Below are 15497 nucleotides of genomic sequence, written 5' to 3' on the forward strand. Positions count from 1 at the left end.
GGGTGTCTGATGGGGGGGGGTGGCAAAAAGAAGGCGGGGGGGCAGCGACATTCTCCAGGGTTTATTGACAGCAGAGTCAAGCGGCCCCCCCCGGCGGACAAGGCACTTAGAGGGGGGAGCTGGGGGTGCTGGGGGGTCCCGGGGGGGGTCACCCCAGCTGATCCTCGTACTGCTTGCGGAAGCAGTCACCAGCGGGGAAGAAATCCCAGCAGCGCTCCTGGTACATCTTCCAGACATAGGACTCCTGGGGGGGGGGGTGTGTTGGGGGGGGGTCAGGGCAAGGGGAACCCCCCCACACCTGGTGCGGCCCCCCTCCCCACCCCACAGCACCCTCCTCCCACCGCTGGTGGGTGATCCCCCCCATCCCATATCCAATGCCCTCCCCATATCCCACATGTAAGGCCCCCCCCCCCAAAGCCCCCCCATGCCCCATGGAGACCCCCCCCTCCCCATACAAGCCCCCCCCCCATGCAGCCCCCCTGTACCCCCAGCTCCTGCACAAGCCCAGTGAAAGCCCCCCCTGGCCTGTGCAAGCCCCCCCTTGGCTACTGAGACCCCCCCCCATGTGACCCCCCCACCACGTCCCAGGTGTGTGTGTGGGGGTCTCACCTGCCCCGTGTGCTCTGTCTCATCCTTATTGATCAGATACATCAGGAAGAACCTGGGGGGGGGGGGGAGCAGCAGTCAGTGGGGGCTGGGGGGGCTGGGGACCCCCTGTCCCCCCTCCAGGTGCCCCCCCCACCCCCAAGTGCCCCCCCCCTCGGTCCCTCACATGTAGTTGGCCAGGTTGTGCTCCTCCAGCGTGTGGGTCTCGAAGCCGTGGGGGGTCGTGTCGAAATAGTCGCTCCCAATGCCGCAGATGAAACATTTTGTCTGGGGAGGGATTGGGGGGGGGGTCAGGGACCAGCCGCCCCCTCCCCACACCAGACCCAGGCATCCTGCAAGCCCCCCCTCCCGGGGGGGGGTCACTCACCTCCATGTCCTCCTTCACCTGCTCCTGCTGGTCCCGCAGCTCCCCAAAAGCATCGATGATCAGACCTGGGGGGGGACGACACACGGCCAAGGAGGGGGGGTCAGCGGGGTGGAAACCCCCCACCATAGGCTCGCCATAGCCCCTGCCCCAGCCCCGGGGGGGTGGTCCCTACCCTGGATGATGGCCAGGAGGATGACGATGACGAAGAAGAAGAAGGTGATGTCGAAGACGACGCGGTACAGCTCATAGTCGTCCCCCGCCGGGTCCTCGATCTCGTCCCCGATGCCCCCCCCGGCCCGAACTCCCACATACATGTGGAACAGGTAGCACTGCAGGGGGGGGCATGGGGGGGGTCAGGGACCCCCCAGAACCACAGCTGCACCCCCGAGGTTGCCCCCAAACCCTTCTAGGAACCCCCCAGCACTCCCCAGGACCATCCCAGGGACCCCCTCAGGGACCCTCTGGACCCCCCCTGGGCCCCCCAGGCCCACTCCAGACCCACCCAGGGACCCCCTGGACACACACTGACCCCCAAGGGACCTCCTGGATGCCCCCAGGGACCCCAGCTTCACTCCTAGGACACACCCAGGCCCCCCCCCGGACCAGCCCAGAGGCCCCCAACTTCTCCAAAGATACCCTCTGGAGAGCCCTCAGGACCCCCTAGGACCATCCCAGGGACCCCTTGGATGCCCCTGGGACCACCCTAGACCCCCCCAGGACCCCTCAGGACACCCCCACAGGGACCTCCAGGACCCCCAGAGCCCTGCCAGACTCCTCAGAGACCCCCTACAACCATCCCAGGGACCCCATAGATGCTCCCAGGACCCCTCCTAGGACCATTCCATGGACCAACCCCCACGCCCAGGTCCCCTGTCCCCCCTGTCCCTGTCCCCCCACCCCACCGACCGTCATCATGTCGTCGCACTTCATGTCAGGCTCATCCTCATCCTCGCTCTTGTTGTAGAACTTGCGGAAGAAGTTGAAGGCCACCACGGTGTAGAGGTACACGACCACGGCCAGCAGCCCCACCGTCATCGCCAGCTGGGGGGGGGGATGACGACACACGGACAGGAAGGATGGTGTCAGTGGGGTCCCCCACCCCAGCCCTGGCCACCCCCCCAACCCCAGGCAGCCCCCCCCACCTGCTTGCCGTTGTGGGTGACGGAGGAGAGGATGGTGCGGAGGGTCTTCACCCCCATGGCGATGTCCAGGAGGTGGGAGGCGAAGAAGAAGTTGTTGTAGTGGCCCAGGAGGGACATGGCCATGTACCAGGTGAGGTAGAGGAAGGACTGGGGGGGACACACACACGCCATAAGGGGGGGGGTCACCTTGCAGCCTGGCACCCCCATCGCCGGGGGTCCAACACCCCCAGCACCTTGGGACTCTCATCACCCTGCTACCCCCATCCCTGGGGGGGTCCTGGCTCCCATCACCCCAGAACCCTGCTGCTGGGGGTCCCACACCCCCCCCACCATGAGACCCCCCCCAGCCCTGTGGGGTCCTGACTCCCACCACCCTGGGACCCTCATTGCCCTGGGACCCCCATCCCTGGGGGAACTGCTGACCCCCATCACCCCGGGTACCCTCATCCCTGGGGGGTCCCAGACCCCCATCACCCTGAGTCCCCCCCATCACCCTGGGCCCCCCACCCTGACCTCCCCAGACCCCCCCCAACTCACGTTGTCAGTGAAGATGACCCCAAACTTCCAGATCTGGTACCTGATGTCGATGGATGTGATCCTGCGGGAAGGGGGGTGTGTGTGCGTAAGGATGTAAGAGGAATCCCCAGGATGGGTATGACCCCCCCCCCGCCTCCAGACGAGCCCCCCGCACCCACCAGGTGAGGAGGGAGCTGTCGGGGGGGGCCTTCCTCTCGCCCTGTGCCCCAATATCCAGGCTGGCCAGGTCCATCCCCAGCAGCTCCGCGATGCGCTCGCGCCCGTAGATATCCCCATATTTGTCCAGCACCTGGGGGTGGGGCACGGTTGGGGCAGGGGGGGCACACACGACACGGTCGAGGGGGGCATGGGACACGCTCAGGACCCTCCTGTGTCCTGCGGGACCCCCCCTCTCACCTTCCTCTTGACGAACTTATCCCAGTAGTTGCTGGGGAAGGACCTGGGGGGACAGGGAGGGGTTGTGGGGGGGGTCTGTGTGTCCTGTGTCCCCCCCCCCAGCAGCCACATCTGGCCTGGGGGGGGCCCCAGAGGTCTCCCAGCTGGTCCCCCGTAATGGGTGTTGACCGCCAGCCAGTCCCACTGGTCACTCAGCCCCCTACATACTGGGTGTGGAGCACCAGGAGGTCCCCCCCGTGCCCCCCCCCCAGACCCTCCCCCAGACCCCCGTACTGGGCGTTGAGCACCAGCCGGTCCCACTGGCCCTTGACATCGTCGTCCGGCGGCTGCTCGGTGATGTAGAGCCCCGAGAACTCCAGGCGCCGTGCCACCTCCTTCTCCCGCTTGAAGATCACCAGTGGGATCTGGGGATGGGACAGCGGTGGTGGTGGTGGGGGGGCAGGGGGACATGGGGGGGACATGGGGACATGGGGGGACATTGGGGACATAGGGGGGACACAGGGACATGGGGGTCAGGGGGACACGAGGACATGGGGGGGACATGGAGACACGGGGGTCAGGGTGGACATGGGGACATGGGGGGACATTGGGGACATAGGGGGGCAGGGGGACATGGGGGGGACATGGGGGGACACAGGGACATGGGGGGACATGGGGACATGGGGGGTCAGCGAGGACACTGGGTCACAGCCCAGGCCCGGGGGGGTGTGTTGTACCAGCCCCAGGGAGGAGTCAGCAGGGCCTGGGGGCGTGGCCAGGCACAAAAGGGCATGGCCACCAGGTAGGAGGGTGTGGCCACCAGGTAGAAGGGTGTGGCCACCAGGTGTGGGCAGCATGGCCATGGCCAGATGCTGGCTCCAGGGGGGGATGTGTGTGTGAATGACCAGGTGTGGGCGTGGCCAGATGACTGGGCGTGGCCAATCAGGGTGTGGCATCATAAATGGGTGTGGCTGGGGGCAGCTGGGCGTGGTGGGGGGGTAGCTGGGCGTGGCCAGGGACGGGCTGGCATGGCCAGATACCGATGCCAAGTAGGGCTGGGCAGGTGGGACGAGGGTCAGGCGTGGCTGAGGGGGCGTGGCCAGAGGCAGGGCGCGGCCGGGCGCACCTTGAGGCAGTTGTAGCCGATGATGCAGAGGAAGGCGACGAGGGTGTGGGCCAGGGCCAGGCCCTGCAGCGCTGGCTGCATGTATCCCGTGCTCTCCTCCAAGAAGTAATAGACCACGCTCTCCTCCCCGTTCCCCCCCGCCTCGTCCCCCCCGTCTTCCTCGGCCACCGCCGCCGCCAGCCCCGAGCCCTCTGGCTCCTCCTCGGTGCCCGGAGGGTGCTCGGACACCTTGGGGGGAGAGGGGGCTGTGCTCAGCAACGGGGGGTGGGGGGGTGAGGCACCTGCCCACCCCCGTGCCCTGGGGACCTGAGGGTCCTGGTACCCGTCAGCCCACCCTACAGACCCCACAGCCCCCCCCCAGCCAAGGAGCCAGGGTGGCCCCAACCTGTGCCATAACCCCCCTCAGGGACCCAGGGGTCTGGGTTGCCCCCACCCCATCCCATACACCCCCCACAGGAACTCGGGGTGCCCCCACCCCATCCCATACCCACCCCAAGGATTCAAGATGCCCCCATCCCATCCCATATGCCCCCCTCCCAGGGACCCGGGGTGCCCCCACTCCATCCCATACCGCGCCCCCCCACCCCCTGCAGGGACCCAGACCTTGTAGAAGAGGAGGATGAAGTTGATGGCGAAGGCGAGGAAGAGCGCCAGGAACCGCAGGTTGTAGAAGTTCCTGGACAAGTAGTTCTGCACCAGGGGGGGAGGGACAGGGACATGCTCAGGGGTGGGGGGGCCCAGCCCCAGGACCCCCCCTGAGCACCCAGCCAGGGTATGCCCCCATTGATGGGGTGCCCCATTGCCCCCCCCCCCCTCACCCAGGGATGGGGGTCCCAGTGGCTGGCTTGCACACGGGGAGGAGGGTCCCAGTGCTCAGGCAATGGGGATCCCAGCCCCTCCTTGGCCACCCCGTACCAGGAATTTGACCCTCTGGACCTCCAGCTCAGTCCAGAACTCGAAGGCTCCTTCAGCCGGCGGCTCCTTCCGCTCCCGGGGGACCGATTTCCTTCTCTTCTCGGGGGCACCAGGCTCGGGCCCCGCCTCGGCCCCCTCTGCCCCAGCCTTCTCCCCATTCTCTGTGCTGGGGTGAGGGTGCTGCCTGGGTGGAGGCCCCCAGCAGGACCCTCCATCCTTCCCACAGCCCCACCAAGGGGGACAGGCACCCCCCGATGGGGCCATGTACCCACCCCACCACCCCAGTGGGGCCATGCACCCACCCCATAGCTCCAATGGGGCCCTGGACCCACCCCAGAGCCCCCAATGGGACCATGCAGCACCCAACAGGGCCATAGACTCACCCTACTGCCCCAATGGGACTATGGAGCACCCAAGGGGGGGCCAGGCAACACCCAACAGGGCCATGCACCCACCCCACAGCCTCCAATGGGACCATGCAACACCCAATGGGACCATGAACCCACCCCAGAGCCCCCAATGGGACCATGCAGCACCCAGTGGGACCATGCAACACCCAACAGGACCATGGACCCACCCCATAGCCCCCAGCAGGACCATGCAAGACCCAATGGGACCATGCAACACCCAACGGGGCCACGGACCCACCCTACTACCCCAATGGGACCATACACCCCCCAATGGGGCCATGGACCCCCCCAGGGGGGCCCTGGCCCCCCACTTACTCAGCTTTCTCTGCCTCGCCCGGCAGCTCCTCTTCCTTCTGTGGTTCCTCCTCCACCACCTCCTCTCCATCCTCCTGCGGTGGAGCCAGGATCGGGGTCAGGGGGGCACAGACTGACACCCCCCCTCCCCAAGCCCTGCTCAGGCTGGTCATGCCCATAGGGGACAGAAACCAGGCATTTTGGGGACCCCCCCACCCCACTGCTGGGAGGGAGCCCAGGGTCCTGTCCCTCCTAGGGACCCCCGCCCTGTGTCCTGCTCCTCCCATAGGGGACCCCTGGGGTCCTGCCCCCCCCCCCCCCCCCCCCCGGAACCCTTAGCATCCTTCTACCCTCCCCAGGGAACCCAGGCATCCTGCACCTCCATAGAGACCCCCCCACCATCCTACCCCCTATAGGGGATCCCTGGGGTCATGTTCCCCCCCCCGAGACCCCTAGCATCCTGCCCCCCCCCCAGGGACTCCGAGCATCCCCCCCCACCGAGCCCCCATTGGCTGCCTACCCCAATCTTCCTCCGGAGGATGGGAGTGCCCTCAGGGGTGGGGGGCTCGGCAGCAGGGGGCTCGCCGATGTCCCCCAGCCCCCCGGGGGCGTCGGGGGCTGCCAGCCGATAATGCCCGGGCTCCTTGCGCACCCCGAAAGCCGTCACCGGCGCCGCCGCCGCCTCCTCCTCCTCCTCTTCCTCCTCGGGGGGCTGCGGCAGGTGGGGGGTGGGCGGGGGGACGGGGTCTTGGGGACCCCCTTCTTCTCCCCCCGCGGCTGCCCCGGCCTCGCCGCCCCCCACAGCATCCTGAGTGGGGTCAGGCATGCTGGCCAGCAGCTCGGCCAGGGCTAGCCGCTGCGCCCCTTCCACTAGCCCCCCTCCGAAAAGAGAGGTCCAGGCCAGGCGCCCCACGGCCCCCAGCACCCCCCAGCCCCCCAGAAGCCCCCCCAGCATCGCCCGGCCGGCGGCCGCTCCCGCCGCCCACGCCAACTCCCGACCCGGCCGGCGTCGCAACCGTCGCAACCGTCGCCGCCAGGTTTGGGGGGACCCCAACAAACGTCGCAACCCCCCAGCCCCCGCCAACAGCTCCCCAAAAGCTGAGGTGGGTTCGGAGGGGGGAGGTGGAGCGGTGGGATCAGGGGTCTCCTCTTCTTCCTCCTGCTCCTCATCCTCTCCTTCTTCCCGGGGGGGTTCCTCCTCGGAGAGGCGAGAGGCAATCTGCATCTCGAAGATGGTGTCCTCGCAGAAGCTGACGAAGAGCTCCATCTTCTCCGCCTCCCCCCCCTCGTTGACCACATCGAAGATGAACTGGCGCTTGGATTCCTTCACTTGGGGCATCTCCCACTGTGCCTTGTTGGCGGCGCTGATCTCGAAGTAGAGGCGTTCGATCCGCCGAGCGGCTCCCATGATCTCGATCCGTCCCAAAAAAGGACGGAAATACTCCAAGATGCTGGCCGCTTGCTCCAAGAAGGTCCGGAGACGTTGGTCATGGGGAACATGCTCTGAGAGGTTGGTGAGGAGCACGGCCACGTTGAAACCGATGTCGCGAGCAGGTTCTTGAAAGCGACCGGCAAAGGCTTCCACGTCGATCATCTCATTCTCGTCCGCCTCCGAGCAGGAGAGCAGGAACTGGATCTCGGCGGGTTCGTATTGCTTCTGGCTGTCCATCGCCTTCTGGAAGTCCTTCTTGGAGATGAGACCTCGCGGGTCTGAGACGTAGTCGCGGAAGGCGTCTGAGGCCACGATGTCCCGCAGTTTCAGGAACATGTCGAAGAACTTGAGGATCATGGTGACGTTGCTGGAGGACTCCACCAGCATGTCCACCATCTGCCGAGCAATGGTCCCGTTCACCACGTTGCCTGTGGAGGTGGAGAGGGGGGTGTCTTGTCAGATCTGGGGGTGCTGCAGGGACAGCCCCGGTACCTGGGGACACCCTGGAGAGCATGGGGACGGCTCTTGTGGCTGGGGGATACCCCAGGTGACCGAGGACACCTCAAGTGGTATGGGCCACCACGGATGGTGGGAACACCCTGGAGAGCGAGGGGACACCCTGAGGGACAGAGGACACCCCTGATGGCGTGGGGACAGCCTGGGTGGTGAGGAGGCCTCGTCTTGGGGGTGTTGTCTCCCCCCCTGCAGTGATACGGGTGCCCTGGGTGTCATTAGGAGATCCTGGATGGTGGATGGGATGTCCTAACCCCAGGTAGCATGGAATAGCAAGGACGCCCTGTATGGCAGGGGGACGTTGGGTGACATTGGGGCACCCATGGCAGCAGAGGGGTCCTGGACACCCCGGGGTGGGGGGACGATGACGATGACAAGGGGACCCCACCTTCTAGCAGGGACAGCAGCATCACCACCATGTCCTTCTGCAGGTCCAGCAGCTCCTTCAGCAGCCCGATCTGGCTGGAGTCCTGGGGGAAGGACAACATGGGGGGGGACACACCATGAGCCCGAGGTGGTCCCCCCCATGCCGTGACCCCCACCACAGCCCCAAACCCCCTTACCTGGGGGCTCGACCCGCTCCAGCACCGCTCCTCGCGCCACGAGACAGAGGGTGGGTGGTGGACCCCCCAACTCGCACGCAACCCAAGCGGGGGGTCTGGGGGGGCTTTGCCATGCCATGGGGGGGGCAGGGGGTTGGTTAGCAAGGCCATGCAATGCTGGGGAGGGGGACAGGGCGGTGGGGGCTCGGCGGGTGCTTACGCCCATCCGGGGTCCCGACGTTTGGCCCATCTGGCGGCAGCGGGGCGGAAAGTTCCGTCAGAGCCAGCTTGGGGTGTCATGGGGTCCCCCTGGAGTGTCATGGGGTCCTCCCCATCTTGGGGTGGGGGTTCTTAGGGTGCCCCGGGGCCAAGGGGATGGGTTGGGGGTTGGAAGGGGGGCTGCTGGTGCCACTGGGGACCTAGGTGTCCCCAACCCTCCCCACCTTGGGACAGCAAGGAGGGGCCAGCGGGTTAGTAGGGGGTGGGGGGGTCCCAGTGCTCCCAGTACCCTCCCAGTGCCCACCTGGGCCAGCTTCTTCATCATGTGCGCGAAGACGTGGAGGAAGCCGACGACAGCGTCCCAGAGGCGGCTGTGAGCCAGGCTCTGCTGGTTCCCCGTGCAGGGACCCTGCGGGCAGCAGGCACTGGCACTGCTGGCCCCAGTGACCCACAGAGACCCCCTGGGGATCCTCGGGGATGGTGGGACCCCCTAAGGGGTCCTGGCAGCCCCAGGGAATTGGGAACATCAGGGACACTGGGAGCCCTGGGACATTGAGGGTCTTGGGGACCATGGAGAACCTCAGGATCCCTTAGACACAGGGGTCCTCCCAGGGACCTTGAGGACCTCCCAGGGACCCCCAGGGACATCAGGGTCCTTGGGGACCACCAGAGACATCGGGGTCCTTGGGGACCACCAGGGACATCAGGATCCCCAGGGACTGCAGGGACTCCCAGGGACATCAGAGTCCTTGGGGACCACCAGAGACATTGGGATCCCCAGGAACTTCAGGGACATCAGGGTCCTCATGGACCACCAGAGACATCGAGACTCCTGGGGCACTGGGGTCCTTGGGGACCACCAGGGACATTGAGATCCCCAGGGACCTCAGGGACCTCCCAGGGACCCCCAAGGACAGCAGGGTCCTTGGGGACCACTAGGGACATTGGGATCCCCAGGGACCTGGGGGACCTCCTAGGGACACCGGGGTCCTTGGGGACCCCCAGGGACATCAGGATCCCCAGGGACCTCCCAGGGACATACAGGACATACAGAAACACCAGGATCCACAGGGCACCAAGGCTCCTGGGGACCCCTAGGGAGCTTGCACCACCCTCTCCAGCCCCCCAGGGACATTGGGGATGGGGGACTGCGGGGTCCATCCCACCTGGGTGTGCTTAGTGAGGGACTGGGGGGGTGCCTGGGCAGGGTGGGGGGCTCACCTGGATGTACTCGGTGAGGCTGTTGAAGACCTGCTTGGCCACAGCCATGGCCTTGGAGAAGTTGCGCTTCCCCTGCTCGTCGATCACGTCCTTCCCCGAGTAGTACCAGTAGAAGTCGCTGATGGACTCCTGCCACCGGACGGACACCATCAGTGGTGGGGTGGGGGGGGACAGGGACACAGGGACCACTGGCAGCACGAGGATACGGGGATGGGGACATGGGGACCAACAGCAACACGAGGACCTGAGGATGGGGACGTGGGGACCACCAGCAACACAAAGGACAGGGGGATGGGGATGTGGGGACCACTGGCAGCATGAGGACATGGGGACAGGGACACGGGGACCACCAGCAACACAAAGGACATGAGGATGGGGACGTGGGGACCACTAGCAGCGTGAGGACACGGGGATGGGGATGTGCATCAGGGATGGAGAACAGGGATGTGGGTCAGGGAACGTGGCTTGGGGCTGGGGCAGAGCCGTGGGGTGTGGGATTGGGGATGGGGTCCAGGTTGGAGGCCATGGTGTGGGGCTGGGGGGGGGCCATGGGGTGCAGTACCTGCAGGCGCAGCAGGTAGTCCACGGTGCAGATGATGATGTTGATGGTGGTCGTGTTCCCCGTCTGGGTGCGCAGGTAGTTCTGGAAATCTGGGGGGGGGGGGGGGTGGAAATGGGGTGAGACCAGCCCCACGGCCACCCCACACCTGCCCCGTGGCCCCCACAGCCACACCACGACCTCCTCCTGCCCCATAGCTCCTTCTCCTGCCCCACAGTCCTCCAAAGACCCTTCCCCACCCCAGACCCCCCTCGTGTCCCATAGCCATACCCCTATGCCCCCCCCGTGTCCCCCCCATGTCCTCTCACCGTTGTTGTGCCCCTCACACAGCAGCTGGAGCAGTCGGAAGAGATCCTGCGTGAACTCATCATCCGACATCACCTTCTCCCCTGGAGGGGACGGACGGATGGATGGATGGATGGATGGGGTCACACGGGGACAAAGGCAGGGTCACACGGGGACACCCCAGGGTGGCACAGGGACACCCCAAGGTGCCAATGGGGGACACCCCAGGGTGGCACAGGGACACCCGGGGTTTGGCAGGGGGTTAGCATGGTGGGGGGACAGCCAGTGGGGCTGGGGGGGTCGGGGACAAGCAGGGACAGGCATGCTGTGGGGACACCATCGAGGTGGCAGCCAGGGGACGTGGGGGCGTGCCGTTGGTCCCACTCTGGGGACAGGGCACGGGGAGGCCACGTCGGTGCCACCCTCCTCCAGCACACCCCCCCCGAGCCCTACAGACCCTACAACAACCCCTGCAGCTGGGCAACCCTGTTGTAAGACCTCATAGACCCTACAACAGCACCCTATAGACCCTACAATAACACCCCATAGCCCCATAGACTCTACAATAACACCACATAGCCCTATAGACCCTACAACAGCACCCTATAAACCCTACAATAATGCCCCATAGACCCTACAACAGCACCCTACAGACCCTACAATAACACCGCATAGCCCTATAGACCCTACCACAGCACCCTATAGATCCTACAGTAACAGCCCATAGCCCTATAGGCCCTACAAGAGCACCCTATAGACCCTACAATAACGCCCCATAGCCCCATAGAACCTACAATAACACCACATAGCCCTGTAGACCCTACAACAGCACCCTACAGACCCTACAATAATGCCCCCCAGCCCTATAGACCCTATGATAACCCCCCCAGCCCTGTAGACTGTATATACAACCCCCCCCCCCCCAGCCCTATAGCCCCTACGATAACAAGTATTTACCGTTCTCACGGCTGATGACTGTCACCAGGAGCCGGGATGGGGAGAGAAGGGGAGAGAGGAGGTGAGCAGGGCGGGGGGGTCATTAGAGCTGGGGGATCATTAGGAGTGTGGGGGGGTATTAGGGTTGGCAACAATTAGGGTTTTGGGGGTGTCATTAGGACTTTAAGGAGTATTATTAGCCCAGGGGTATTAGGTGCCTCAGGAGAGTATTGGGGCCTGAGGGGGTATTAGGGGCCGGGGGGGGCTGTTAGGGGTCAAGGTGGGGTATTAGGGCTTGGGGGGGTGTTAAGGGCATAGAGGAGTATCAGGGCTATAGGGGTATCAAATCTAGGGGGGGGCATTAGGGGCTCAGGGGGCATTAGGGACCTGGGGGGCAATCATTAGGGCTTTGGGGGGGGGCATTAGGGCTTTGGGGGAGTATTAGGGACCCAGGGGGGGCATTAGGGCTTCGGGGGGGCATTAGGGGCTCAGAGCCACATTAATAGCGGGCACTCGGGGGGTGAGCAGCGCAGCAGGACGGGGGGTGCAGGATGGGAACCCCTGGTCACAACCCACCACCCCCATCCCATGGGGCAGTGGCAATAGAGGGGTCCTGGGGGGGGTGCCTGGGCAGGGCCCCCCCACTCACTCGTCCCCTCCTCCGTCACCATGCCCAGCCCCTCTGCCTTGTTCTGCCGCTCGAAGGCATTGAGGTCCAGGACACTGTGGGAACACAGAACGGGTGGTCAGGATGGGGCCCCCCAAAACCCTTCCAGGACCCCCCCCCAGCCAGACCTGATCCCCTCTGCAGCGCCTCAATTAAGCGCTCAAGCTGTCTGTACGAGATTCCGTTTATTTCACTAAAGTGTCAAACCTATGTGTGTTTCAACAAGGATCTGGGAAGAACTAACGGCATCCAGCCCACACTCCTAACACCGGAGCGCGTATCTGGCTGGGCTGGGATGTTTGCGAGTCCTCAGAACAGTTAAAGATAAAAACATTCCGTACACACACTGGTGACTGTCTCCAGCCACATCTTCCCAGGCGTACGCAAAGCCATCCTCCGACCTGACTTTGTAAAACTAGTTCTTCGAGGGCACAACAAATCCTAACGTTCACTCTTGAAAACGAATGCCGGGTGTTCCGAGCTGCTCCCACATCTTCCCTGGGGGTCCTCGATCTCTTGGGGACCCCCCTAAAGCCCTGAACCCCTGGGGCACCCATGGAGGGTCCCTGATGCCCAAGGCGGGGGGGGGCTCCCATCTCTGCAGGGCGTCCCTGATGCCCAGAGGGGACCCCAAAGCCCATGGGGAGACCCTGATGCCCACAGGGGTCCCTGATTCCCATGGGGGGACCCCGATGCCCACAGGGGTCCCTGATTCCCATGGAGGGACCCTGATGTCCACAGGGGTCCCTGATTCCCACGGAGGGACCCCGATGCCCACAGGGGTCCCTGATTCCCATGGAGGGACCCCCGATGCCCACAGGGGTTCCTGATTCTCATGGGGGGACCCCGATGCCCGTGGGGGGACCCCAGCCCAGGCGTCACCTGCAGGTCTGCATCAGCGCCTGGACGCTCTGGAAGAACCCGACCTCCCGCTTCTCCTTCAGGTAGTCCAGCATTTTCTGGGGGACACACACAGACACATGTGTGGACAGACAGACACCAGCACCCGGACACAGGGACACGGGGACCCGGACACGGGCACCGGTGCGGGGACACGGATGTGCCCGTGAGTGGTTGCACAGGCATGAGCGTGGATGGAAGCACGCATGGGTGTGCACATGGACACGTGCATGGATGTATGGACACGTGTGTGGACATATGGACGTGTGCATGGATGTATGGACACATGCGTGGATGTATGGACATGCGGGCATGCAGACACATCCATAGACATGTGTGCAGACACAAGGACACATGCATGGATGTATGGACGTGTACATGGATGTACAGACACATGCATGGATACACAGACACATGCATGGATATATGGACACGTGCATGGACATACAGATATGTGCATGGACACATGCATGGATGTATGGACACATGCATGGACATATGGACACATGCATGGATGTATGGACACGTGCATGGACACACAGACATGTCTATGGATGTATGGACACGTGGGCGTGCAGACACATCCATAGACACGTGCACAGACACACGGACACATGCATGGACATATGGACACGTGCACAGACACGTGTGGATGTACAGACACATGCGTGGATGTACAGACACATACATGGATACACAGATACATGCATGGATGTACGGACACATGCATGGACACATGCATGGATATGTGGGCATGCATACACTTCCATAGACACATGTGCAGACACACAGACACGTGCATGGACACATGGACACGTGCATGGACCTACGGACATGTGGGTCTGCAGACACATCCATAGACACGTGCAGACACACAGACACGCAACAGACATGCCAGGATGGACAGCATCCTGCACGTTCCCACGGCAACGACGCAGCCCCGTGTGCATGTGTGGCCTCGTGCATGGACACGGGGACACGGGGACGCATGGACACAGGGACCCACGGACGCCCTCCTACCTGTTGCACCTCAACGTTGCCCCCGTTGAGGATGGAGATGCCCAACTTGAGGGTGGAGGACACCATGTCGCCCCGCTCCCCTGCCAAAGCCAGGCACCGTCACGGCCGCCCCGTGCCAGTGGGTTGCACGAGGACACCCGTGCGAGGGGTGGGGGGTTATTGCACGAGGACCCCCACCCTCCCCGTGCAAGGGGCTGCCCGCGGGGTCTCACCCTTGCAGGCACTGATCATCTGCAGCACCATCTCGGCCGCCCCCCGCGTGTGCAGCCGGGCTTGCTGGTACAGCAGCTTCTGCTTCTCCATCTCCTTCTCCTGGGGGGGGCATGGGGGAAGTCAAGGGGGGTCACAAGGGTCGGGGGTCCAGGGGGGGCTCAGGGTGCCCCCACACCCACCTCAAATGAGTCCTCGGCTTCTTCTTCTTCCTTCTCCTCCTCCTTCTTCTCCTCGTCTTCCCCTTCCTCGATGTGACAGCTCTGGGGGGGGCAGAACGAGCCGGGGGGGATCCCCAGTTGAGCCCCCCCAACACTATCCTAGGGGTCCCCCACAATCCCTGGGGACCCCGCCAACCCCTGCAGCCCCCCCCCTCCCCATCAGGACCCCGGGGTTGGGTGGTTTGGGGGGGCACAGGGGAGTGGGGAGGGACATGGGGGGGGCCAGGACCCACCTTGGCCATGATGCCAGCGTACGCCATGTACAAATGATCCTTCTCCAACTTACTGCAGGATTGGGGGGGACACGGCTCAAAGGGGTGCACCGGGACCCCCCCAAGGGGGGGACCCAGGTGTCTGGATGCCCCCCACCCTAAGGGGACCCAGGAATCCGGAAGCCCCCCCCACACACACCTTTTCTCAGTCAGTGCCGTCCGGCTGAAGTGCAGGATGAGCTGGTGCAAGGGGTCCGGCTTCTTATCCTGCTCCTCTTCCTCCTCCTCCTCTTCCTCCCCCGACTTCTACCTCGGCCACCACCGCAGGATTTAGCTGGGGGGGTCCCCAGCCAGTGAACCCTCCCCCCCCCCCCAGCATGGGCAGACCCCCCCAGCTCACCGAGAGGTCATCAATCATGCGGTCCTCAAAGGGATGCTCCTCAGGCACCAGCCAGGAGAGCTTGTACGCCTCCAGGAACATATTACAGGCCCGGTGCCTGGGGGGGACGGGGGGATGACAGTGATGGAGAGGTCCCGGTCCCTGGGAAGGGGGGCTAGGGGGGTGGGGGCTCCACCCAGGAGGCACCCAGTTGTCCCCAGGGGCTCCCAGAGGGTCTCAAGGGGGTTCCAGTTGCCCCCAGAAGGGTTCTGGGTTGTCCTTGGGGGCTCCCAGTTACCCCCAGTTGCCCCCAGAAGGGTTCTGGGTTGTCCTTGGGGGCTCCCAGTTACCCCCAGTTACCCCCAGAAGGGTTCTGGGTTGTCCTTGGGGGCTCCCAGTTGCCCCCAGT

The 15497-nt window shown here is 64.6% G+C and overlaps 1 protein-coding gene across 8 annotated transcripts in view; it reads right to left on the reverse strand.

Annotated features, from left to right (window-relative positions):
- Positions 1-41: 41 nt before the first annotated feature.
- RYR1 (ryanodine receptor 1) overlaps positions 42-15497 on the reverse strand; it is a 62923-nt gene continuing 47467 nt past the window's right edge. For 6 of the 8 annotated variants that reach the window (XM_069776724.1, XM_069776723.1, XM_069776722.1 and 3 more), the window contains 30 exons: positions 15110-15206; positions 14909-15015; positions 14731-14782; positions 14459-14539; positions 14279-14378; positions 14067-14146; positions 13029-13105; positions 12129-12202; positions 11501-11518; positions 10567-10647; positions 10262-10350; positions 9700-9828; positions 8783-8887; positions 8106-8187; positions 6293-7632; positions 5794-5867; positions 5069-5234; positions 4757-4843; positions 4154-4381; positions 3322-3452; positions 3049-3091; positions 2811-2941; positions 2653-2713; positions 2116-2262; positions 1880-2014; positions 1146-1302; positions 974-1038; positions 773-873; positions 610-661; positions 42-244 (listed from right to left, as the gene is read on the reverse strand). In XM_069776724.1, the coding sequence (XP_069632825.1) occupies positions 149-244; positions 610-661; positions 773-873; positions 974-1038; positions 1146-1302; positions 1880-2014; positions 2116-2262; positions 2653-2713; positions 2811-2941; positions 3049-3091; positions 3322-3452; positions 4154-4381; positions 4757-4843; positions 5069-5234; positions 5794-5867; positions 6293-7632; positions 8106-8187; positions 8783-8887; positions 9700-9828; positions 10262-10350; positions 10567-10647; positions 11501-11518; positions 12129-12202; positions 13029-13105; positions 14067-14146; positions 14279-14378; positions 14459-14539; positions 14731-14782; positions 14909-15015; positions 15110-15206 (4186 nt within the window). In that variant the 3' untranslated portion in view covers positions 42-148. The remainder of the gene's footprint in view (positions 245-609; positions 662-772; positions 874-973; positions 1039-1145; positions 1303-1879; positions 2015-2115; positions 2263-2652; positions 2714-2810; positions 2942-3048; positions 3092-3321; positions 3453-4153; positions 4382-4756; positions 4844-5068; positions 5235-5793; positions 5868-6292; positions 7633-8105; positions 8188-8782; positions 8888-9699; positions 9829-10261; positions 10351-10566; positions 10648-11500; positions 11519-12128; positions 12203-13028; positions 13106-14066; positions 14147-14278; positions 14379-14458; positions 14540-14730; positions 14783-14908; positions 15016-15109; positions 15207-15497) is intronic. The other 2 variants (XM_069776725.1, XM_069776721.1) reach the window with 1 other exon arrangement.

This window comes from Haliaeetus albicilla, chromosome Z (assembly GCF_947461875.1).
Source record: "Haliaeetus albicilla chromosome Z, bHalAlb1.1, whole genome shotgun sequence".
NCBI classification, from domain to species: domain Eukaryota; kingdom Metazoa; phylum Chordata; class Aves; order Accipitriformes; family Accipitridae; genus Haliaeetus; species Haliaeetus albicilla.